At 38.9% G+C, this 26,323-nt stretch overlaps 1 protein-coding gene across 1 annotated transcript in view; it reads left to right on the forward strand.

The window, feature by feature from the left end:
* NALCN (sodium leak channel, non-selective) overlaps positions 1 to 26,323 on the forward strand; it is a 288,158-nt gene that overhangs the window by 101,507 nt on the left and 160,328 nt on the right. The window contains exon 10 of the mRNA XM_081302231.1: positions 11,973 to 12,104. Within this exon, the coding sequence (XP_081158357.1) occupies positions 11,973 to 12,104 (132 nt within the window). The remainder of the gene's footprint in view (positions 1 to 11,972; positions 12,105 to 26,323) is intronic.

A 26,323-nucleotide genomic window follows, 5' to 3' on the forward strand; every position in this document is an offset into this window, starting at 1 on the left:
CCTTGGCAATATTGTTGGCCTTTTCAGACTGTGTGGTGAACTCTCTAATGCCATTTGCTGAAAATTTGTGTTCAGTAAACTTAATATCAATTATGTTCATTTTGCTAGAACATTGCTCATGTCTGTCCAATATTAGTGGAATTCATGCCATGTTTAACAAGGCTAAGTTTAATGGTACACTTAGTCATGATAAACATGTGCAATCCCTAATAAACTCTGTGGGCCCTGGACACTCCCTGCCCTTCATCCTGCCTGGATGTCTTTCTGCTTCTGTCTCCATGGCCCTGTGCATTGCTGATCTGCTCAATGCCTATAATCTCCCCTTCCTGTCTCTGGTTCAAGCTACAGGAAATGATGGTTGGTAGTGAGAAGTAAAAGCATTGTTTTGTGGATGAGCTGTGCCCCATGGCTGAGTTTCTCCTCCTTTGTATGCTATGACTGCCCCAAACACACATCTCCTGACATGACTTCCTTTGGCCACCTCTTCCTCCTCAGCTACAGACATCCTTCTCCTTTTCCTGTCAAGTGATACCCAGGACAGAATTTTCTTTGAGGGAGGAGAAATTAAGCTATTTCAGCCTCTTAGGAGAACTGGGGACAAACATATTTCAGCTCTGCTACTTATTATTGGTATGACCTTGGACATATTTATGCAAAATAAGGAGAAAAATACATCCTTCCTGGGTTTGAGAGGACTGAGTGTGTTTTAGTTAAGAATTGTTTAGTTGTAAGGAGAAGACCTCATGCTTACAAAGAGCATGTCAGCCTCCGAGGTGATACTTTCTGAGACTTTCTCTCCCTCCAGTTGAGCCACCTGATTTCTAATCTCTGTTCCTGGGCTTCTGTCTCTAATTTCTCACCCTGAATGTTCAGACTTGACTCTGGTGGCTCTTGTGCATTACCCAAACATGGCTGATTGAGACTGAGTTTGGGGGCCTCTCAGTCAAGGCTCCGATGAGACTCACCAGAAGACTTCCAGAGGAAAAGGGAGACAGGGAGGGAATACAGTGGTCTTACAGAAGGTCAGCAAAGTAGGAAACATTGGTCAAAGTAGCTGGTCATGAGTACTGAAACAGAAGCAGCAGGGCCACTGAAGCAAAGTGCATTTGCCCCTCAGAACCCTGAGGATTGGTTTCAAGACCCCCAGGGTCAGATCTGTGGATGCTGAAATCCCTGACATACAATTGCACGGTATTTGCACATAATATATGTAAACACCCTCCTGTATGCTTTAAAATCATCTCTTGGTGACCTATACTACCTAAAACAATATGAATAGTTGTTTTACCATATTATTTAGGGAATAATGATAAGGAAAAATTCTCTAATTGTTCAGTATAGATGCAATATTTGTTTTCATCCATAGTTGGTTGAATCCACAAATGCATAACCTAGATATACAAAGGACCTAGCATATTAGGTGTGCCTACAGCATAAACCCAAAGTAACCTGAAGCCTCCCTTCTTAATCCTCTGTGAAAACCTTGCCCCATCTCTGTCTGGAGCCATGACTTCACTGTCCTCATCAGCGTCATGGAGTGACTGAAGAGGGACATTCCTCTGTGATAACAGGAAGTACTGACATGACCTCAGAAGTTGTAACTCAGGCCTAGTTTTCTCTACCAAAAATTTGCATCTTATTAAGGGCTAACTAGGCTATTACTGCCTAATCTAAATCACAGATCACCCATAAAACAGTTTCTTTAGGGCTTCACAAAATAGTTTCCATCTACTTAGAGACGAACACTTTGTAAATCGATGCTATTTCACAATATTTTAATTCATTTCCTTGCATTAATGAATGTATATGTGATCACACACACACACACACACACACACACACACACACACAATGTTGGAAAGGAAATAAGTAAGTAGAAGAAGGGAACCAAGGATAAGGAGGAGGGGAAGGATAGGCAAGGTATGGGCAATGAAATTGACCAAGTTAAATGTTTATATGAACATCACAATGAATCTCACTATTATATGTAATTATAATGTAACAATAAAAGCTTAACTGCCTGTAATCCCAGTGGCTCAGGAGGCTGAGGCAGGAGGATCATGAGTTCAAAGCCAGCCTCAGCAACGACAATGTGCTAAGCAACTCAGTGAGACCCTGTCTCTAAATAAAATACAAAATAGGGCTGGGGATGTGGATCAGTGGTTGAGTGCCCCTGAGTTCAATCTCTGGTACCCCCCACCCAAATAAATAAATAAAAGCTTAACTAAAATATATATTATAAAATAATATAGAAACTCAGGTGTGAAAAACACATATGCATCCATTAGAAATAATAATTGCTATCATTTATTGACCACTCACTGTGTGTAGCACATTGTTTTATAGGTTTTATTAAGTTATTTAGTGCTCACAATAACACTGTGATATAGGTACTAGTGTGATTTCTGTTTTACAGATGAGGAAATGGAGACCCAGAGAACAAAATTAGCCTGATGAAGATCACGCAGCTGGTTAGGGACTAGTAGTTTCATCTCAGGCAGTCTATCTTTTTAACCACTTCATTTTTAACCCTGTATATTATTCTACTATAAAAATATATGATCAGTAGCTGGATGTGGTGGCACATGTCTGTAATCCCAGCAACAAGTTAGAGGCCAGCCTCAGAAGCTTAGGGAGACACTTTAATTAAAAAGTAAAAAGGACTGGGTTCATCCCAATACTAGAGTATTTTAATAATTCCCATTGTTTTACATCCTTGTCCTTGTTATCAGACATTCAGACGTTTAACTTGATGACATGAAATGGTATCTCACAATGTTAAATTTCTGTTTCTCTGATTACAGCCTATAAGTTTTAGGCATTTTTCATGTATTTATAGACCATTTATGAATTTCTGTAGCTACACAAGCATTCTATAGATTGCTTATTTATGTCGTTTGCCCTCTTACCTGCTAAATATTCTAAATGACTTTTTTTGAAATTCTATATATGTCTAAGGGATATATTGCTTCTATCTAATTAAGAAGACATTACAATGTCATATATAATACAAATACAGAACATTAATGGTTGACATGCGAATGCATAATTTGCACCTCCAGCATCTACTTCTTTTGTGTAGTAATACCAAAACATTTAGAAAGTTCCTTGAATGTGTGCCTGGGTGTGCATCTCAGAAAACTGCAAAGTTCTAATTGACTCGTAGCGTGGACCCAGCCAGTTCTGTAGCTATTTAAATGCTACTTTTGTATAAGCAGGCTCTGTGTGAAGGGGTCACTCTAATGCATGATAAATAGAATTCAATTAAACGGGAACCTCATTCCTCAGCTGCTGCTGTGACAAGCCATTTTCCCCCTGCCTCTCAGGTGGGAGTTTTCATCTCTTGACAATTTGACAGATGTGGCTGCACACTTGGAGCCATCTTCCAACACAGACCCATTGATGTATTATCATAAAGAAAGTCTGACAAGAAAATGAAAGTATACGTGAGACCCGCAAGCTTCTGCGCAATTCTCCCGCCACCTCCCATTGCGCACCTCCCCCGTAAAGAACAGAGGTAGCAGGCTCTTACTGTAAGTAGGTCAAATTGTGGCAAAATTATTACTGTGGCGTTTTAATGCTTTCTGAGGAAATTTCCATTGAAGCTGAAGATGGGGAAGAGGTGGGCTGTGTATTTCAAGGGATGAAGTGACATCCTGGGCGCTTCTTAAAACGTCTCTTCTTAATGAACCTTCCCACGAACTGAACTGGCAGATCGCTTCAAGAATTGATGGAGCCCACGAGAATTTTAGACTCTTTCCAAAAGCTGATTTCTATACTCACCATCTAGGGTGAGAAGAGAGCGTGGGGGGAGAGCTCAGGGGACAATTCGCTTCATCTCTCACAGCCTCGGTTTTCTCACTTGAAAAATAGGGATGATGGTGTACTCCAGGTGGTGTGAGTATTGGAACCCGTGCACAGAAAATGCCTGGCCCAGCGCGGGAAGAGGCGGGCCTCTCCGTCTGCAGATAGCTTGCTATCAAGGCTCCTTCCATCCTGTTCCCCTGACCCGGGCCTTCAGCTCCTGTGCAGAAAGTGAGGTCTCACACAGGTCCCCAGTCCCAGCCCTGCTTTCTTTTCTGCATGGTAGAGTATATTTCTTTTTCCTTTTTTTTTTTCTTTTGCCCCCAAATTTATTTACTTATTTAAATTGAAGGACAAAGTAGCATGTGTTTATCACATACAGCATATTGCCTGGAAGCACAGGTACTTGGTGGAATGGGAGTGGCCTCGCATATGCAGCTCATTTATGGTGAGGACTCTGGACATCCACTCTTCCTCCAAAAGGCAGTGTGTCCTCTTTAACTGCAGTCACCCCACCGCTCAGTGACACCCTGAACTTACTCCTCCAATCCAGATGTAATTTTGTTTCTTTTGACTAACATCTAAGTGTCCAGCAGGCGCCTGTCCCCCCATTAACACAGGCACATCACCCCTGTTGCAGCAGAACTTAGCACCCCTCTCTGCCCTGCCCCTGAGCATGAGAAACCAGATGTTCCCTACATTTCCAAAAGTTTGCAAACCAATGTAAAGCCTCTGTCTCTGTCCTCTCCCAATCCCATCTGTCTGCAATTCTGTCATGAGTTCAGTCCTCCAGATTTCTTTTTTTTTAATCGTCTTCCCCATTCCATCCTCATGGCCCTATCCTCAAAATCAGGTCCAAGAAAAATCTCTCAACATTGTGGCCTCTGGTCTTTGATTCTATTTGGTCACTTTCTTCTCTGTTGGCTCCATTATCGCTTTCACGCAATTGGCACTTGGCAAATCCTTTTTGGATTGCATGTGATTCAACGCGTACATGGCAGACACAGACCCTCCCCCTCCCCTAGTGCAGGTGCCACATGACTGCCCCCATGAACACACATGCACAGCTTTCAATAGAACATAAAGCAGTTGGCTTGGAGGAAAAGTCCGGGTAGAGTAATACTGGTGTGTTTTAATTTCCCTGTTCCACTACCCTTTTTCTAAATAGGGGGAACATGGCAAAAAAATATTGAAGAACTAATGGTTTGATTTTTATTATTATTATTCATGTCTAGCAAAATAATCAACGTCAACACTTCATTATTCAAAAGCCAAGATTTCAGCATTTTCATTTTTTTTCCCCCCGAACGCCAGTAATGAAGTCATGTGGGGACACTGAGTTTTAATCCTTAAATTATAGTTGAGCTAATTGAAAGGTTTTGTATAGGACTTCATTTACTTCTCCTTTCTTCCTCTAATCCATAAATGTGTGGCTATAAAGTATGAGGAAAGGAGAGAGATTAAGCAGTGTTCTGTATGATGGTTTGAATTGTGAATATCCATTATGGCATTGTAGACTGGAAAATGCATGTTGTCCTAAATTGAAGCTTTCAGAAAATTCACCATGATTTAAATAAATTCAAACAGATGATTTTATTGGGCAGGTAATAGGAAAAGTTTCATTTTAAATATTCCTTACTTCTGCTAATGTATCCAGATCTCGGCAGTCTTAATGACAGTCTTTCTGTGCCTAGAGATGGCTTTTGTGTGCTTTGAGTGCTCAGTAAGGCATCAGATCTCTGTGAGTGCTGGGGATTTGTGGGTCCTGATGAGTCTGAAGAGGAGAATGGGACCAGATCTATGTGGTCCAGCCTAGAATAACACAGCTAAGCACCTTTGAAAAGCCCACATGTACTCTTCCCTCCCTGCAAGGGTCATTGTTTAGGATTAGAAAAGAGTTTCTCAGTACCCCCCCAGAGGAGACCACTGCTTCACAGAGGTGCCAGAGGAGCTGGGGCAGCTAGAAGGTTAACAACCAAGTGATGTGGGTTGTAACCACTGAGCCACATCCCCATCCCCACCCCCATTTAATTTTTTTAAATTTTAATTTGAGAATGGCTCTTGCTAAGTTGCTTAGGGCCTTGCTAAGTTGCCAAGGTTAACTTTGAACTTGCAATCCTCCTGCCTCAGCCTCCCAGGCTACTGGGATTACAGGCATGCACCATCATGCCCGGCTAAGCAGATACTAATTTTTGCTCATGAGTTTGTCTCACTCACCAAATAAATCACATGAATGAGTTCATGAGACTCTGTCCTTGTGGAGGACAGAGCCAAGGTGTGGATACAGGTAGGTAGTTTCAACGGGAGGCCGCCAGGCTCTTCTGCACAGACTAAAAGAGTCTTGAAATCATCACTTGCTGAGAATAATAATCAGCCAGCCTAGCAGTACTTCCCTTCCACTGGGCATGGACTTCTTCTAGTTTGTGTGGTAGGGTCGGGAGCTGGTAATGGAAGTATATTCAGAGTACTAAATATTTGTCAATTTGTAACTTAATATCTAGCCTCTGACAGAGTCGAGGGAAAGCTACACTCACGTTGGCCAAGACTGAAAAGGCGTTATGGAACTCCTCTTTCGTCTCCTTACAGTTTGATGTCCAGATGTCAGGGTCTTACACAGCTTTCTCTTCCAAGAAAAAAGAGCAACTCCTTTTTGTGTGTCACAGCTGGGAGGGGGAAGTAGATATGAGGGACTCCCAGTGCCCTTGTGGGGAGTTACCTGTGGGTCTCTTTCATCCTGCCTCTCCAAGGACAGACAGGTGGGAGTCTCTGAAGATATCCATTGGTCAGTTTTAGTACTGAAGCAAACACATTACCTTATAATACAAATTCTTTATATTGGGCAGAATGACTTTGTATACTGATTGAAGAAAAAAATGACTATCCAGATGCCTTCTAAATAAGGATGCACCATTTGCAAATGGAAGATGTATTTTAGGTTTTGTGCATTTGGTTTTTTACATGTTTAGGTCTTGCTCTTATACTCCTGGCTCATATGCAATATGGTTTTGAAAACTGCACCTTATAATTACATTGTTTTCCCAATATGTTTATTTTGAAATCTTATTAGAACATAACTTTTAGCACATGACTGATGTGATGTTCTATGGATGATTTTTTTTTTGATTAAGGGTAAGGTATTTTATTCATTCAAGCCAATTGAAAGATTCAGTTTCTGAGCTGTACTATTATCCATAATATCCATTATCCTAAGTTGTATTTATTGTGGCATCTATGACACAATATTGGTGTGCCTTCAGAATCTTTAAGCCATTATTTCATTAAAAGAACTACATGAGAAATTTAACAGAAAGAGCTCCTATGAAGTGCTCAAACATTTATGCCACTGAAAATGAGATTAATTTAGGTTTCTTGAATGTCTAAGGATTTTCATGTCCATTTCAAGATGAGCTAGTTACCTCTTCAACTTGATATCCTGTGTTATACCTTCTCTCCTTCCTCCAGATAGACTGACTGTATCTCTGCCTTTACTTCCACAGGGCATTTTCTAATTCAGTATTTGTAAGAGTTATGGAATGAATGTAAAATGACTGCCATGGGCTTGGCTCTTTACTAAATAGTCTCATTTTTATTTATGTTACAGCCTAGAAACATAGATGTTATCACAAGCCCATTCCTAAGTGAAAAATCTGTCACAGAGAGGTTGAATCAGGCTCTGAACTAAGATTTAAACTCAATCTGTCTTCAAAACTGACCCTGTTACACCAGGATGATCTTCTGTTCTTCTACAAAAAAATGGATTTTCTTAGCTTTTAAGTAAAGGTTTCATGTACTTCTACCTTCTCTTCAACCTTAAACTTGACGAGGAAACTGCTTCTCCTTTGTTTTGATATCTAAAGTACTGCTAAGTGCTCTTGACCTCTCAGTAGAAGGCAACAGAGCACCTGCTCTGGCCCCACACCATCTGAGACCACTTTCAAATTCTGTGATCTTGGAAGCTTTGCATCCTTACCAAGAGGTGGTAAATTATCTATCCCGCAGGATTGTTGAAGATTAAATTATGTTATTATACCTACATGCAATATACTTGGCATGAAGGAAACATTCTTTCTCTTTTTGACACTGTATCTTGTTGGTGTCAATTTTAATTGTGTGAAGAGCCCTGTCTATGTTTGGCTTCAATGTCACAGTCTTTGAGGGTTTAAGATTCAGAACTAATATAAAAAATGTGACCCTTCTTGTTCTTCTGCTTGAGATTGGACTCAGTATCATTGTTTCAGATCCATTGCCTCATCAGGCTTTCTGACGTGAAGCAAGATGAGAAGTCCTAGTTGGCATAATGTGTTTTACTTTTGCTAGTAATAAATTTTACAGTGACCCCTACTGGCATGTGCCTTTAGGTGAAACCTTTTGGCCAGTAGTATTTTTTAGCCCTGGGTACTCCTGTATAATCATTTGCATACATTTGAGTTGGTGTCTGTCAAAATCACTGACAGGGCTGTATGCTTTCCCACTGCTGCACTAACAAATTCCCACAAACTTAGACTTAAAACAACACAAATTTGTCATCTTACAATTCTTGTTTAGGTGAAAAGCAAGGTATCAATACTGAATTACTTTTCAGATATCCTAGAGAAAACACTGTTTCCTTGACTTGTTCTAATATAGTGCTACAATAGTCTGGTCAGTATTTTTTATAGTCTATTTCAGTCATTATAGGCTTTTGGAATCATGAATTTGTGAAGTTGTAAATAATTTTACGTCATGCAGTTTATCCTCTGAGTCAAAGGTATCACCTACAACAGTAATTACCAAACTTGAAAATGCACATGAATCACCTGGCAAACCTTATTAGACATGCAAATTTGAATTCAGTAGGTCTGGGATGGGCCCTGAAATCCTGCATTTCTATTAACCTCCCAAAATGCTGCTAGTCTGGGAACCACACTTGAGTAGCAATGCTCTAGAGCATTCCTGACAGATTTTGCTGCCTTGGGGCTGATTCTATTATAGTCTCTTTTTTTTTATTTTGGTAATCCCAACTGTCAAATACACAAATAAGTAGTTCTTGGATCAAAGCCAAACTAAAAACATATTCAGCACTTGTCTAATGTTTTTAAAGATGTAAGCTAAAATAACATTGCAATTGAAGGGAACTTTTTAAAAAATGTAATGCATATGAAGGATCTTAAAAGCCTTATATTAAATATATAAATATGAATATATATATGCACACATAAACACATATAGACACATATACATATATGTATGTGTGCTTCTCTATATAGATAGATTCTACATTTATATTAAATAATGCAATTATGGAAATCTCAAGTTATAAAATATTACATGGCACTAATTTAACTTTAACATTTTCCTTTACCTTAATTTTTCTTGAAGAAAATACAAGTTGAAGGTACAAATTTGGACTATCCTAAAGACAGAGGCACAAGTCAGTATGGAATGTAACTGGCCCATTTGCGTGGAGCCTGGTAGCTAGTTCCAAACATCAGTTCAGTTGAATTGCATCCAAGTGGTCCATGTCAGTAGCATTAGCATTAAAGCTGGAGTTGCTGATTTTAGTACTTAAATTTAGCTACTGAACATACTTATCACCTTAATTCTTATTTAATATTTGAAAGTTATTACTTTGGAGGAAGTCAGCTAAGCAATGGTGATTATAGCATATCAAAATCCATTGTAAGTGATTATTTTAATGACTCTGTACCAACAGGGACACGTAGACATTCAGACAAAAAACAAGCTAATTATAATGACAGCACCAATGTGAAGCTGTGACAGATACAAAACCAATTTAAAAGTTTTTTTGACAGCCATGGCTAAAAGCTTTGTTTGGACCTTTCAGTAATAACAGTTTACTTAAGACATAAATTCACAGCTAAGGAAAATAGAAAGAGAAAGTTGTGGCTTTCCTGTCAGGCAGATAAAATGGAAATCAGTTGAAATGTTTTTAATAGAACATTATGTTGAAAAGAGTATAGAAAAGGAATAATGGTTATAGAATTTAACTCTCACAATGCAAAGAAAGACTAAATAACAATAAAAATTCTAATGAGAATAGAAACTTGCCAAGTGATTTGCTTATCTATATTATGAAGGTCAGTAGTTCCTGCAAGTACATTGATGTGCATGTTGATTGACAGTTCTGGAATTTGATTTTGTATTACCTGTAGTATAAAGTCAAAGTGAATATAAGAACACATTAATAGATATGATGATACAAAGGCTCATTAAAAAAAAAAAACACTTTTCCAGTGGCCCTGGCATCTCTCAAATTATTAGACCTTTATCACCTTTATTTTATCTACCTTGGTTCTGGACTCACTCAAATGAGCAGTATAATCAATTCTTTGACCTTGAGCTCTTAATTTTTTATTCCTGATAGAAAAATACCTGATTCACAGAATGCATTTCTTTTTCCCTGCAAACCTTCAAGAGAACACTTGTAACGTGCAGGAAATATTGTAAGCACTTTACGAACATCGATTCATTTAAAGCAATAATGACCCTGTGAAGTAGGCACCATTATGTCCAGTTTCCTGAGGAGAAGAACAAGTCACAAAGAGGTGTGATTAATCTGCCCAGGGGGACACCAATGGAGTTTCAGCTCTAGACAATTCAGTCCAGAGCCATGCTATTAATAAATACTGTGGGACAATGAAGACCCTAGAGTATCTGTAGATGCCTGGAGACAGTGGCTGTGCTTGGAGGAGGAAATCCTGTTCACAGGTGGTGCTTCAGTTACACTCTTTCAGTTGCTAAGACAGGAATTTTGAGGGACAATCAAAGGTAAAGCAGTTCTTCCAAACTCATCCTATGAAGCCAGTATCACCCTGATGCCAAAACCAGACAAAGACACATCAAGGGAAGAAAACTTCAGACCAATATCCTTGATGAACATAGACACTAAAATTCTTAATAAAACACTGGCAAATTGCATACAAAACACATTTGAAAAATAGTGCACCATGATCAAGTGGGGTTCATCCCAAGGATGCAAGATTCAAACCCTAGGCCAACACCACTCTGTCCAAGAGTCTGGGAAAGAACAGGGACCTCATGAAGAGGGTATGGTAGCACTTTTCCTGCTCAGGGACATGGACATGGCTCTGTAGTGTGTCCTTAGTGCTTAGCTGCTTTCCATGGGAAGTGTTTTCCTCCTCCCATTGTCCACAGCCTTCATTTTCTGCTTCCATTTAGATACTCTCCACTGCAGAGCTGGGTCTAATACCAAGATAGACTTTGAACAAATGAGTGCAAAGCCTGGCTCTGCTGGTTCTTGCTGTGTGATCTTGGGGGAAAAAAAAAAAAAGTTAAGCTGCCTAAAATATGGAGTTAAACAATACCATTTAGAACTACTGTGGAGGTCAGAAGAAATAAAAATAAGTAACATGTAGAAATGGACTGGATCATAGTAAGCATTCACTATATGGCAGACATTATGAGAATATTCTGGTTTTTGAATATTTAGTTAACTCCAGGTCCCTTTAGAGAGTGGACTTGTACCAGACTTGGGCCCAAATCCTTGGGTCCACTTTCAAGACTTGTGTGACAGCAGAGAAGTTATTTAACTCTCTGAGCCTCTGTTTCCCTATCCATAAAACTGGAATAATTTCCTAGGGCTGTTATGAATATTAACTGAGCTAAGTCGAGTAAAGAATAAGGCGCATTCTAAGTACAATGTAGCTATTAGTGTAGTATAATTTTCAATAAATATTTATGGAAGCAGTAAGTACAAAACAAATCTCAGGTTTCTTCCATTTTCTAGTTTTATGACCATTTAAAGATTTTTCATCCTCAGCCATTCTCTCTCTTTTAACACAGGATAAAGTCAAACTTGTTTTGTGGTATTGGCTTTCTGAAAATCACTTTCTCACACAGTCAGAATATAGGATAAAGACTACCTCACTGACCAATGAGCATTGAGCTACATATAAATTAAATGAAATTTATTTTCTATCTTTAACTTAAGGTCTCTGAAACCATCTTCCTAGCCATGTTTTAACCCCTTGAGGAAAGCAATTCCTTTGGTCACACTATTCAACAGAAAAGCACATGGATCAGGCTGTCCCCAAGCTCTGTGCAGAGCGACACATTACAAGGTTCTCCCTCAAGGTCTCAGCACACAAATTCCATTTCATTACTAGGTTTCCTTCTGTGTGAGGAGTTTGTCTGTTTTGCCTCCCCAGAAAATGATGCGGTCGTCGGTTTTCCACATGTTCATCCTGAGCATGGTGACTGTGGATGTCATAGTCGCAGCCAGCAACTACTACAAAGGCGAGAACTTCAGAAGCCAATACGACGAGTTCTACCTTGCAGAGGTAAGCAGCTGGCCAAGTGCACAGCACTGGCCAAGGTCAAGGCCAACCTCAGACAGTGCCTTTTATGAATGTGAAATTTAATGTCAGCTCGTTAATTGCTTGATTTCCACCCAAGCTGACTCACTGTCTGCTTCTTAAAGTGATCCCTCTGGTCACTGTGTTGTCTGATTCATTTCCTGTCACCATGCGCCTGAGCAGTCTTCCCCACAGCATGTCACGTTGCCAAGGCAACCCTCTTCCAGGGCTTACCTCGTGATCTTGCTGTTTTTCTGCCCACCCCTTGGTTTTCTCTCCCTCTCTCCTGTTGCATTAGTCTGCTTCCTACTAATGTGAGCAAGCGGAGATTCAGAAGAGGGTAATTAGACCAGTCAGCTCAACACCACCAAGGAGGAGGCTGCAGGGAAATTTAAAGAGATAACACAACAATTGCTGCACTGGAAACTGAGGTGTTTGGACCTGTGCTAAAGACACCCAACCATCACAGAGACACAGTGAATGTGTGAGGTGAAGAATATGCTAATCACCCTGATTTGATCATTGCACCGTGTATATGTGCATTGTGATATCACGTGGGACCCCATGCATTTGTACAATTATTATGCATCAATTTAGAAAGATACCAAATCAGCAGCACTAGGTTTACTGATGAAAAACACATCTGTCTAGCATCCAATATATCATATTAGAGTTTGAAACTATTATTGATCGACTTTGTTATTATTGGATTTTTAAATATTTTTAATAATTTTCAGAGAACACTTTCTTATTCATTGTGAAAAAAATATATCTTAATCCAACGTTTACATATTTATGAAAAAAAAAGATTGACATGTAGAAACCTATTCATCATATAGGTGATATCCATGTAATGGGAACTCCCTCAACATCCTACCTCTGTGTTCGAACTTTACCTGAAAACATTACTATAGGCCATGTTTCTATCTGCTTTTAGTGACAACCCTTTGTCAATTCTTTGAGTGCTGGATTTGCACTCAGGGCTGGTGGTTATATTCCTTACCATCATCATAAAGGGATTAGGAGGAGGTATGTGTCTATGGGGTCGTCTGTGTCTGTAGCACTGATGGTAATGGTTTCATGGATTTATTCTTATTCCCAAACTCACCAAGTTAATACATCACATGAATACATTTATTATATGAAAGTTATATCCCAATAGACTGGTGAATAAGTAAATAAAATAGCTAATTCTTAGAAAGAAAATGAAGTAAATGAACTAAGTAGTTGTTTTAGTCGGTTTTTCTTTTTTTTTTTCCTGCTGCAACTAAAAGATCCAACCAGTACAACTGTAGAGAAGTTTATTTGAGGGTTCACAGTTTCAGAGGTCTTAATCCATAGAAAACCAGCTCCACTCCTAGGGTCTCCAGGTGAGGCTGAACATCATGCAAGAGTGTGGCAGAGGGAAACAGCTTATATCATGAGGAAGCAGAGAGAGAGGTCCCCACTTGCCAGATACAAATATATACCCAAAGCCACGCCCCAATTCCCACCTCCTCCTACCACTTCAGTTACCACTCAGTTAATCCCTATAAGGGGATTATTTCACTGATTGGGTTAAGACTCTCACAACCCATCATTTCTCCTACAAACCTTCTTGCATGGTCTCACATGTGAGCTTTTGGAAGAACACCTCACATCTAAACCATAACGGTAGTGGTGATTCAATTCACTTAAACAACCACAGTCATCATACCAGTTTATTCTTGAACTTTTTAACCTTTCAGAATTTGTTCCTCTGGATGGACAAACTTTGGGTGTTTGCATTTCTAAAGTATTCTTGGTCTTTATTCAAAATTACATTATCCCTTTTCTTCGACCAGAATGTGTAGGTGAGTCAAAGTGATTTTTTTCTAAATGAGTACATAAGTTGCTTTTATCAAACTCACTTTTTAAATAAAATGCTTTCTTTTTTAAAAAGTACATAAGAATGGCTTGAATTTAAGGCAATCATCAGCAAACTTTTTCAAAGTTCCAGGTAAGAAAATATTTTAGGCTTTGGAGACCATCTGCTGTCCGTCTCAGCTCCTTCACTCTGTCATTGAACCAAACTGGGCGTGGTCTCAGAATGGTTGTTCTCCAGTAAAACTTTCTTTACAAAAATAAGCAGGAGCTGCATCTGGTCTAAGCTATAGAAGCAGAGAGCATTTCCACTGACATTCTCATGTGTTAAATCCAAATACATTAGTATTAACAATAATAATAGCTACTGTTGCTTGGAGGGCCTTTTATGTGCCAGGTGCTTTAAAGGAATTCATTATCTCATTTAATCCTTAAAACAGCTATAATGACAGCAATTCAGGTTTATGGACTATAATGACGCAGTATTTAAGGCAATAGCATTATGTAATATTTTTGAAAGCTTATTTTTAAAATAGATTACAAAAGGTCATGAGCTTTTAGAGAAGCAATTTCTTTAAGTTTCTACATATTCTGCACTAGATTACTTAGAAAGTCCAAAATAAACCACTCTACCCATTAGGAGTCAACTCAGAGTTCTGAAAAGACATTGTTTAAGAATAAATTAAGCTGCTTAACTTCTATTGTGAAACTGAGGACTTGTTTTGTTACTTTGGATTAATTAACCTAAATTAGGATTAACTAGGAAATAGGGAAAACTTCCTTTATTCTCCAGAGCCTATACAGAAACATAACAAGGTAAAGATTGACTTTAAGAGTTTTAATTTTAATTTTGAGGTAAGAGAATATATTATTATCATTGCACCTAAAATTCTGTTTTTATAATAAACATTTAAAAATGTATGTCCTTATTTTCTTCATAACAAATAATACAATTTGAATAACAGTGTCTTCTCTATTGTTATATAAAAATTTATTACTAAATGTGTTCATCTGTTAGGTTGTACATGTAACAAAAACTTATTGCACAGTTCAACGTTATGCACTAAAAGTGAACAATTTAACAAAATTCCCCTTTTAAGAAACTCAGAAGCTGATGGGACAGATGCAGAAGCCAGCAGTCAGCAGAAAGGCCAGCTGTTCTGTTGCACGAGGTCAGCTCTGTTTGTCCTCCTAGCATCATCTGCATTACATTCTGGTTTCTTCTGGACCCACCTGAGGGATATTCAGCTCTCCTCTTTCTGGTGTTAACTATCAGTGAGAATTATCATGTTTTTTTTTATTGGTTGTTCACAACATTACAAAGCTCTTGACATATCATATTTCATACATTAGATTGAAGTGGGTTATGAACCCCCAATTTTACCCCAAATGCAGACTGCAGAATCACGTCGGTTACACATCCACAATTTTACATAATGCCCTATTAGTAATTGTTGTATCCTGCTACCTTTCCTATCCCCTACTATCCCCCTCCCCTCCCCTCCCATCTTCTCTCTCTACCCCATCTACTGTAATTCATTTCTCTCCTTGTTTATTTTCCCATTCCCCTCACAACCTCTTATATGTCATTTTGTATAGCAATGAGGGTCTCCCTTCATTTCCATGCAATTTCCCTTTTCTCTCCCTTTCCCTCCCATCTCATGTCTCTGTTTAATGTTAATCTTTTCTTCCTGCTCTTCCTCCCTGCTCTGTTCATAGTTGCTCTCATTATATCAAAGAAGACATTTGGTATTTGTTTTTTAGGGATTGGCTAGCTTCACTAAGCATAATCTGTTCTAGTGCCATCCATTTCCCTGCAAATTCTATGATTTTGTCATTTTTTATTGCTGCATAGTACTCCATTGTGTATAGATGCCACATTTTTTTTTATCCATTCATCTATTGAAGGGCATCTGGGTTGGTTCCACAGTGTAGCTATTGTGAATTGTGCTGCTATGAACATCGATGTGGCAGTATCCCTGTAGCATGCTCTTTTAAGGTCTTCAGGGAATAGTCCGAGAAGGGCAATAGCAGGGTCAAATGGTGGTTCCATTCCCAGCTTTCCCAGGAATCTCCAAACTGCTTTCCAAATTGGCCGCACCAATTTGCAGTCCCACCAGCAATGTGCAAGTGTACCCTTTTCTCCACATCCTCGCCAGCACTTGTTGTTGTTTGACTTCATAGTGGCTGCCAATCTTACTGGAGTGAGATGGTATCTTAGGGTGGTTTTGATTTGCATTTCTCTGACTGCTAGAGATGGTGAGCATTTTTTCATGTACTTGTTGATTGATTGTATATCCTCCTGAAAAGAGAATTATCATGTTTACAAATGATGCCAGGGAGAAGAGTGAAGAGGGACCCTCTGCTGTGTGCTTCACCTTAAATTAAGTAAAACTCCCCCAAAAGATGCCTCTTCTCCACGTCGTGGTTACCTTCTTCTCGTTCCACCTCCATTTCTCCCCAGCTTGTCCTCCAGCAGGGAAACAATCCCAGTCCACTCGAATTTGGATTCCCTACCCCTCTTTGCTCATCAAAACAGAAAGCCCTCTATTAAGTATATCTTAATCCTTCAGAGAACCCTCATTGTCCCCTGTTAGCCTGATGCCCTGTCCTAAGCATTTCTTCCAAAATGCACTCTGTCTTCCTGTGAGTCCTCTTCACCTCATTCCAGGCATGAAGAAAGAGGGGGCAGGCAGGAAGGAGCACCTGAGGTCCTTTTCCACTTGCTCTCTGTGCTTGGCAGTGAGAGATCCAAAGTAACGTGAAAAAGACGTGGCCATAGACTTGATACTCCAAAAACTCACTTTAAATTTTGTGAGCTGTAGTTCTGTGAGAATCTTGAAGTTATCGGTATAATCTTTTCTTGAGGTTTCTACCCAAAATTTGCAAAAATTTAGTGACTTATCAAAAAAATTCAGTGAATATAGAGGAAGAAATGATAAAATGGTTCCTTAGTATGGGTCTTAATACATCACATCTCTATGAACATTTTAAGTATCAAATCCATGATTCCAGTAGATTGGAAATCATTGTCCATTTCAGTGGAGAACTAAACTATTTATTGACTTGTGAGAGGTGCTGAGTCATAATCTGCTGAAGGCTCTGGTTCTTAGGGAACAACTGTAGCAGGGACAATCTGTGTTTCTAAAAGAGATTATCAGTCAAGCAAAATAGTGCCAGGAGTAAAATTAATCATAGATTAATAAGATTAGAGCAGGATTGGATTTACTCATGTCAGATACTGAGAGATCAAATGCAGCCATGACCCTTTATTTATCCCATAAGGTTATTTTCCAGACTCTTTTTCCTTTCTTCTTTTCTCTAGTCTTGGAAGTATCTTTTTCTTTTTCTGTTTTCTTTTTCTTCCTTCTTCATTGTCAAGCATGCCATAAACTCAACCCCTAGAGAGAATAGTAGAACCAACATTGGTGTGTCCACCACTCAGCTTTTTCAAAAATTAAGTTGAACACGTTGAACATGGTTTAGATTTTTCATTCAGAAACAAAACAGCATAAGTAGAAGGTCCCTATGCCCACCTTCTTGATCTCATTGTTCTCCCTGATCTACATCATTTAGGTGTGTGACTTACAGTCATTTAAGGTATCCACATGCAACCCATTTTTCCACATTCATTCATCATTAGGTTTTAGAAATAGCTTCATGTTGATACAGGAGCATTCACTCATTTGTTATGTATTTAATAGCAATAGATATGTCAATTGTTTCAACTTTTGCTGTTAAAAATAATGCATCATAAGCATTCTCATCATTTGAGTTTTGTGCCAAACTGGGGAGAATGTTGTTTTTTTAAAAAAACCTCTAGAACATATATCTTTGTTTAAAATTGCTATAAAGGAGGATATGATCATATTGAAATTTGCCAGCTATTGCTGAATTGCACCCTAAAGTGCTTAGCCCAATTTATATTCCTACCAGATTATATGAGCAGTCCCACTTCATGCTAAATATTTTATGTTCATTCAATATTTTCAATTTTATATTTGATCTCATGTTAGAGATCATCATGGCTTAATACACATTTTCTTTATTACCATAGAGATTTGACTTTTTTGTTTTCATATTCCACCAGACCTAGGTTTCTTATTCTACAGATTTACCTGTCTGATCCAGACCCTAATTATTTTTCAGTAACTAGTGATAGACAGCTCACATTTTCTCCCACTTTGCAGCTTGTCTCAACTTAAATTTGCTCTTTTCTCCCACACAAGTTATCAGTTTTAATCTTGTAAGACTTAGTAGTCTTTCAATTTTGACTCAGTGCTCTTCCTGCAAACACATGGTGTGAGCCCTGCCGTAGCAGGCTGATGCAGGCACACAATTCCTTCTCTGGACACCTTAGCCTGTGTCTGTGTGTCAAAGCTTTAGCTGATAAGGTGGTTTAAGTCCTGTCTCCTGTAATACACCTTGATGTCTATTAGGGCACACTCACTAATACTGGTATTCTTTTTCACATTTCTTTTTATCTTTTCTTGGTTTTGCTATTCTTGCTCTACATTATGGACATTTAAGCAGTTTTCCTAATGAGAGTTCATGGATGTTAAAGAACATCTCTATATAATTATTCAGTTTTTCTTTTTAATTTTATTATTTGTTTCAGTAATATTTTATACTTTTTTTCCCAAAAGTCTTACATGCCTTTTGTTAAATTTATGCCTAGATATCCTTTAGTTTCTTTTGTAAATGAAATAGTTTCAATTAAATTTTTGTTGTGATGTATGGATGCTATTATTTTTCGCATGTTCATTCAATATTGCAGAAACTTTACTATGATGTCTTGTTTGTTGTAATTTGTAGATTTACTTGAAGGTTCTGTGTAGACAATCATATCATCAAAAATTAAGGAAGTTTTGTCTCTCCTTTTCTAATTCTTAATTCTCTGGGTTCTTTTTTTTCTTCCTTTATTATCCTGGCTTGGGTCCCTAATAAAATGTTGAATGGAAGGAGTAACAGCAGATATTTGTGACTTTTTTCTTTGACGTGAATGCATATCATTTAATTTTTAATGTTTGTAGGATTTTGTAGATGCCTTTTACAATGTTGATAAAGTTCACTTCTGCTGTATTGAGTTGACAACATATTTTCTTCTTATATTTTGTAGTGCAATATGTTATTGTAATTAGATTTTCTGATGCTATTTTAGATTTCTGAGACACTTGATTTTGCAGCATTATTTTTAATATTTAAATCCAATATGCTGCCATTGCGTTTGGTACTTTCCCATCTCTGTTCCTAAAGATGGCTGTCCTGTGATTGTGTTCTTTTACATTACTGGTCTGGTTTTATTGGGAAAGCTAAGCTTCCTCTGTAAAATGAAACAGGTTTGTTTTCCTCTATTTTTCTTCTGTAGGAATTTTATGAATAAAGTTTGTGGTGGGGTCCCAGGTAGAGAGGAAAGAAGAGAGACATTGATTGATGGTCTACTTTATGGTTTAATGTTTATAGTTTATTGGCTTTCTGGCTTATTGCTTGTTGTTTATAGAGTTGTTATTAATTTTCACCAGTGTACATTTATATAGTATTCTCTCAAGAGTTTTATAATCCTCATGGCATCTGAAGATGTCATCCTTTTCGTTTCCAATATTATTGATTTATAACTTTCTTTTTTTTTTTATGGAAGTGAATGACTTCTGATGCTAACTACTTGGAGTTAGGTGAAACCTTAGTGGTTAGAAGCACAGTCCTCCATGAGACTGCCCTCACCTGAGACACCAACTTAGGGATTCCCCACACCTCCCTTCTGTGTGCCCAATAGGCCACAATTCAGGGGTTCCCAGTGCCCCCTCAAGTTTGGTGATTTGCTAAAATGACTTTATGAAATAAAAAATGCTTTATTTATGATTACATGTTTATTACAGCAAAAGGATACAAATCGGAGCCAGCCAATAGAAGAGACACTTAAAAAAGAAAGACCTGTGAGCATCCTAAATATCGGGCCATATTTGAAAACATGAGAGGGTCTCCAAATGTGCAGAGAGGATGCAGGAAGTCTTTTCCTCCGTGGAGCCCGAACATTCCCTCTGCACACACTGATATGTATAGCAATATGAAGATCATTGACAACTAAGGAAGCTCAGACTGTGTTTGGGGTATTTATTGAAATTTTGTTATATAGACATAATTGGATCCTTGGCTACTTGCACATGGTTGGACTTTCTGATTCGGTCACAATAAGTCATCTCATTGGCAGAAATTACTAGGACCACCGGGAATAACAAAGATGCAACTATAGCTCGGCAAATTTCAAGGATTCAGAGGCTATCCCTCAGGACCCAAGACCAAAACCAGCCAAATTATTTTTGATTTAAAGAACCAACTTTTACTTTGGTTTATGTTAACAATTTCTACTTTATTTGAAGTTACTTTTCCTTTTACTGATCCCCTCTATTTCTTTGTTATATTTTAATTTCTGCTCTTAATCTTCACTATTTTCTCCTTTTTATTTATCTCTTTGGGCATCTTAAACTCTCTTGAAGTTTCTTTGGCAAAATTAACTTTAAAGCAAATTCCTATTCTGAATTTTAAAATTATTTTGTCTTTCTTAGTGGAATTGTTCATGTCTTTTAAAATATTGGCATGCTGGGGCTGGAGGCGTAGCTCAATGGTAGAGCACCCACCTACTGTGCATGAAGCCCCGTGTTCAATCCCCAGCACTGCCAAAAAAAAGAAAAGTAAACAAAATGTGTTGGCATGCTGCCTCATTTTACTTGGGAAATTTTGTTGTTTCTTTCTCTCTCTCTCCCCTCCCGTGGTCACCTCTAATTTCTTAGTGATGTTTTGTAGTTACCTTTACCCTGATTGCAAGCCCCCGTCTAAAGTCAAGTTGTGAAGTGTCACTTGAAGGCTGCTGGCCTCTTGGTTTTGGAGACCTCACATCTCTTGTCACAGGTCCTTAAGGGAACTTGGTGGGATCCTTCTTATAGGCCAATTGTTTGATCTCTTGCTTTTTAAGGCCTGCAGTTTCCTACAAAGTCTTCCTGTAGTCCCCAGGAAGGAGGTCTCATTGTTTGTTTCCAGGCAGAGGAGACCCAGCCCAGTCCCTGTCTGGAGGCCATGAGGTTCTTATTGGTCCCATGGTGCCTCCTCTTTGACCCAGTGTACATTTCTCATAAACGAAGACAAGTCCTTGTTCAGACTCCATGATGTTTCTCCAGATTCCTGTTTCTCTCTGTGATTGCTTTCATTAAGCATAGATTCACTTTTCCACCTTGCAGGAAACCATCTTCTCGAGAAAAGCAATTTTTGTGTTCTTCTGAAGACATCTGTTTTCATGATATTCCTTACAATGAAACTAAGTTAAAGAGACATTTATTTTAGTGCTAACAAAATCTGACACCCATATTTGAGTTCATTAATCACAAGAACTGATCAAATGAAGAAAGGAACCCATCTTGTCATAGAAAGAATCTTTGACTAATTTCATTTTCTTCTGACAGTTGCTTTGTGTATGTTTCTAAAGGATTCGGGCGCAATCTTATTAGGTAAAATGATAATACAGAAGTACAATCTGGACTATTCAGCCATCTGTCTCAAAAGTTTGCTCTTTAACTGTATAGAATACTGATAGGACCCCATAAACTGGGAGTCAGTGATGTACAGACAGCTCTGGAATGATGCAGGCAATCATTTTGTGTTATTAAGCCTGAATTCCACTTAGGAGATTGAGGCTTCCTGAATTGAGTTTTTTGTGAGTTTTGTCTTGTAATCTTCTCTTGTGATAAATATGCATTCATTTTCTCATGAATACCATCACTTTTTATTTTGAAATTACAAACCAGAGACTGCAACACAAATCTTGGATGATCTATTTCAAGGATCTTTCCACTGTGAGCAGTATCTCCACCTTTTTATCTTCATGGGCCTGCCTGGCACTATGGGTTCATTTGTAATTTGTCACCTATAAATGATCATACATTATTCATTGAATTAAAAGGGCAGAGCAATTTCCCTTGTTCCCTTTATATTAAGCATGTCATTTTCCATTCCGTTATTTTTCTCCCTGCCTTCAGAAGTTTGGTAATCAGCCTATTGTTTCACCTGCCAGCTTCACAAATCCCATTACAAGTCCCTTTGGACAATGCATATTTTAAACTGATTTCTCTCATTTTTCACTCTAAAATATATCCTTTCGACAAGTTAGGTGTGGTCCTGAGAACAAATATCAATAACTTGCTTCTAAGCATGCATTCCATTATTGGTAATTTTCTTGAAGTGGAGAGGGTCTGTTACTATATATGTTGTGTCATAAGTATTATTATAAAATGAAAAATTTTGAGTTTAAATTAAAAAATGTAGGGCTTAAAGAATTCATTGAGCCTGTGTTTCTGAGAAGACCAGTTAAATTGTTATAGTGACAGCAAGCCAGGTATACCTGCTTGGGATGTGCTATGGCTTAAACATGGTTTGTCCTCTCCAAACCCATGTGGAAATTCAATCCACTTTGTGCAGGATTAAGAAGTAGAAACTTAATCCAACTTTGGTGTTCAGAGGTGGGCCTTTGGGAGGTGACTAGGATCAGGAAGTTCACCAGGATGGGGCCCTCTTGATGGGAAACAGTGTCTTTGAAGGAGAAGGGGGAACCAAAGGAGACACACACACATGCTCCTGTGTCTTGCCGGGTGATGCTCTGAACCATCCTGGACTCGCCGGCAAGAAGGCCATCACCAGTTCCATCCCTAGACCTCATAACAGGCCATGAGCCAAAATAAACATTTTTCATTATGGCTTACCCTGTCTGTGATGTTGTTTTATAAGCAACAAAAAACAGAGGAGGACAGCATGGAATGCAGACGCCCAACATGGAATGAAGGGGGTGGAAATTTATCCTGGGTTGAGGGGAGACAAAAGGAAAGAAAAAAATTATTCTTTTTAGGTGTGAAGCAGAGATAGGAATTTGGAGTATATGAACAGATATCTAAGTATTAAAATTCCAAAGGAGGCAGAAAACAATCTCTAAAATACCACCTTGAAAAAGGGCGTATTTAATAAAAAAGAAAAGGTTGGGATATGCAGCTGCAAGGTAATTATAAAAAGAAAGGAATATTTTTCCCCTTTTTTTGAGTTTTTTTTTGTGGGGGGGATACTGGGGACTGAACTCAGGGGCACTTGACCACTGAACCACATCCCCAGCCCTATTTTGTATTTTATTTAGAGACAGGGTCTCCCTGAGTTGCTTAGCACTTTGCAGTTACTGAGGTTGGCTTTGAATTCGTGATCCTCCTGTCTCAGCCTCCTGAGCTGCTGAGATTACAGGCATGTGCCACCACACCCAGTATCACATGTTTGTTTCCAAGTGTTTTCAAGAAATGCAGCAAAAATAGATATGAAAAGCTTATTACAAATCTGCCTTAACACTTAGAAAGTTTCAACTTGAAAATACAAATGGCGGGGCATTCTCCAAGGATGCTGTCTGAGTCCATTTTCTGTTCCTAATAACACAGTACCACAGACTGGGTAGTTATAAAGGAGAAATTTGTTTTGGTTCATGATTCTGGTCCAAGGTCAAGAGACCACATCTGGGGATGGCCCTCTGGCTGGCAGCACAGGGCATCTCACAGTAAGAGACAGGGAAGCACATAGGGACTTCACCAAACTGGCTTTGATAACAGAGCCACCCTCATGATAACCTGTTAGCCCATTTATCCATTGAAGGGGTCAAGATAATGTAGGGCTGCCCAGCCAAGAATGACAAAGGATGCCTGTCCCTCTGTAGGCTGCCTGCTGATTGCCTGGAATTTGTAGAATGAGTCAGGTTTAGAGAGTCTCACTCGTGATTTTCTGGGTATCCTTTGGGTAATTAGGTTCTACTGAGAGCCCAGTCGCCTTCCTTCTCTCATATGACCAACAGGAAGACTTCTGCCCTGTCCAGCTATTGTTAAGGTTGAGTCCACTGAAGTATTCTGGGGCTGCCCATTAAGAAAGGATTGCCAAAGCTTGTCTCCTCATAACTTCTACTCTAGTTCTTCAAAACCATTATATTCTTCTGAATTTAAGTTCTACACCCACATTCATGACCTACACTTAAATAACCGGTGACCATTTAAACTAATTTCTCAACCTCCTCCTTTAAATCCTGACATAGTTCTCCACGATGACTAATCCTAAATTTCAAGTAAGTTTTCCATAAAATGTGATGATTTTGAAGATAATTTCAGAGAGCTACATTGTTAGTTATGAAAATTAACCAAATATCTTAAAAGTGAAATATTTGATCCTAGGAGAATCTAGAGTCAGGAATTCAGTAGAAAAAATCACTGAGGACATAGGTATAAATATCATCACATAATGTTTTGATAAACTTTTAGTGCCTTTTAGTGTTTGAAAAGAATTAGTTTCCCCACCCAGCAAATAATAATGCAAATGGTTCCAGTGACATATTTTTCTGTGAATTATTATCAATCAAACAGATCAGTCCATCAGTCTTTATAATAAAAAATGCAAAGATGGTAAGGTGGTTAATTACACTTATATATGAATAGATAACGATCTAATATGATATATTTCATGCATTTATTAGTAGTTTGTACTTTTTAAAGGCTTTTTCATGGGTTTACCAGTTTTTCCTTTGGAGCAAAAGCCTTATGAGTCTCAAAATACAGGGGAACATTGAGACTGTTGTAGGTGCCTCTTGCTGCTTCCTCTGCTAATACCACAGCCAAGTCAGCACATGGGTGGGACCTTCATGACATGTCTGAGTTACAGTTTCTCCCAAGATCCCCAGCATCTATAGGGAGAGAACATGTACGGGATTTCTCTATAGTTTTGCAAGGCCAGGACTAAGAAGCCAGTGCAAGAGTGAAATCGCCTCTTGCTGGGACTTACAGCAAAGGCTGAAGGCCTCCGGTGCCCTGGTGCTGCTGCTTGGGTGCAGAAAGCATTTCCCCCCACAGGGGAGCTGCACCTACATGCTGGTGCTTGTGGTCCCAGGAGCCCCCAGAATCCTACTGTACTCAGTGGACCAGCAAGGGAACATTGCTCTTTTCCAGGTGGGGACAAACATGTCACTAGGCTGGAAAATCCTGTCCTCAAAGCCTCCCTCCTGGTGCCCAGCAAAAGGGCTTTCTTCCAGGTCTTTCACCACAAAAAATCATGTTGCCCTCTGCTGCCCCTCCTTTGCTACTGCTCTAAAGAGTAAAAAGACAGCAAGTATGCCAAAAACAGAGCCATGATGAAGCAAGAAAATTTATGCTCACACAAAGGGGCTCAGAAACTGAGGATGGTACTCAGAACGCCAAGGTAAACTTCTAGTATGAGAGTTTCCCAGCCAAGTACAATGGATGGAACAGATAGCCGCTCACCTTCAGGGTCGTTGTTTTAATGTCTCAAGGAAAATTCGGCCTCAAAATGAACTTTCTGAAACTTCCACCAAAAAATTCAAAAAACGATTTAAGAAAAGGCACAGTCATTGTTGAGAGCTAACCACTAACCTGGGAGATCAAGTGGGAAAAGATAACTCAAAGAAACTGGAGAAACTAGGAGGGGAAAGGAAAGGAGACTAGCTACCCAGATAGGAATAACAGTCCCCGAAAGGAAAAGGGAACAGGTGGAAGAACTGTAGTAATAAAGGAGAAAATAATATTTTCCTAAATGGCAGGAAAACATGAATCTTCAGATTGAATGGGCTGGCTCACTAAATCTCAGAGGAATTAAATGGAAGAAGACACATTCTTCGGCATAAAACCTTGGTGCCCTTACTAGGTGGCAGGCATAAAGAAAAAGACCTCTGTCATTCTTTGAACAACTCTAAGGAAGATAGAGAAGCAACATAAATACAAGATGCCTTGGTTGATGCAAAAGCAACTCTGGACGGTGGATGCAGGGGACTGATTGACACACAGCACTGAAAGAAACCAACCCAACCGCAGCCCAGGAGTCAGCGCAGCACAAACAGGCACTTGTCTGACTTAGAGGTGCTTTCTCTGTAGGGAAGGATGACAGCTTAGGAACATTTACCCCTGTGTAAGGACGCCACTCCAAAGTACGCAGGCCGCGGGATAAGTAAATCACAATTCACACAACTAGAGAGTAGGTGCGGGGAAGAACCTAAAAAGTGCCCAGCTCTGGATCTAGGGGAAGATGACCATGAATATGTTGAATAAAAATCCCTGAGAAAAGGGGAAACAATGTGTCCAATTGTATTATGTATATGGCAACTACATTTAAAATTTAAATACATAAACAATCTAAATTTGCAATCCAACTAGCCTCAAATCTTTAAATTTCCAAACAGGTCCATAACATAAATTTAACATGGTAAGTTACTGTTATCAGTTCTTACTTAAGACCTATTCTTTTTCCAAGTAAATGTTAACTGAGGAGAGTATCAGGGAGAAAAGTGACCACAA

Source organism: Spermophilus citellus (genome assembly GCF_964194105.1).
Source record: "Spermophilus citellus genome assembly, chromosome: 1".
NCBI classification, from domain to species: Eukaryota; Metazoa; Chordata; class Mammalia; order Rodentia; family Sciuridae; genus Spermophilus; species Spermophilus citellus.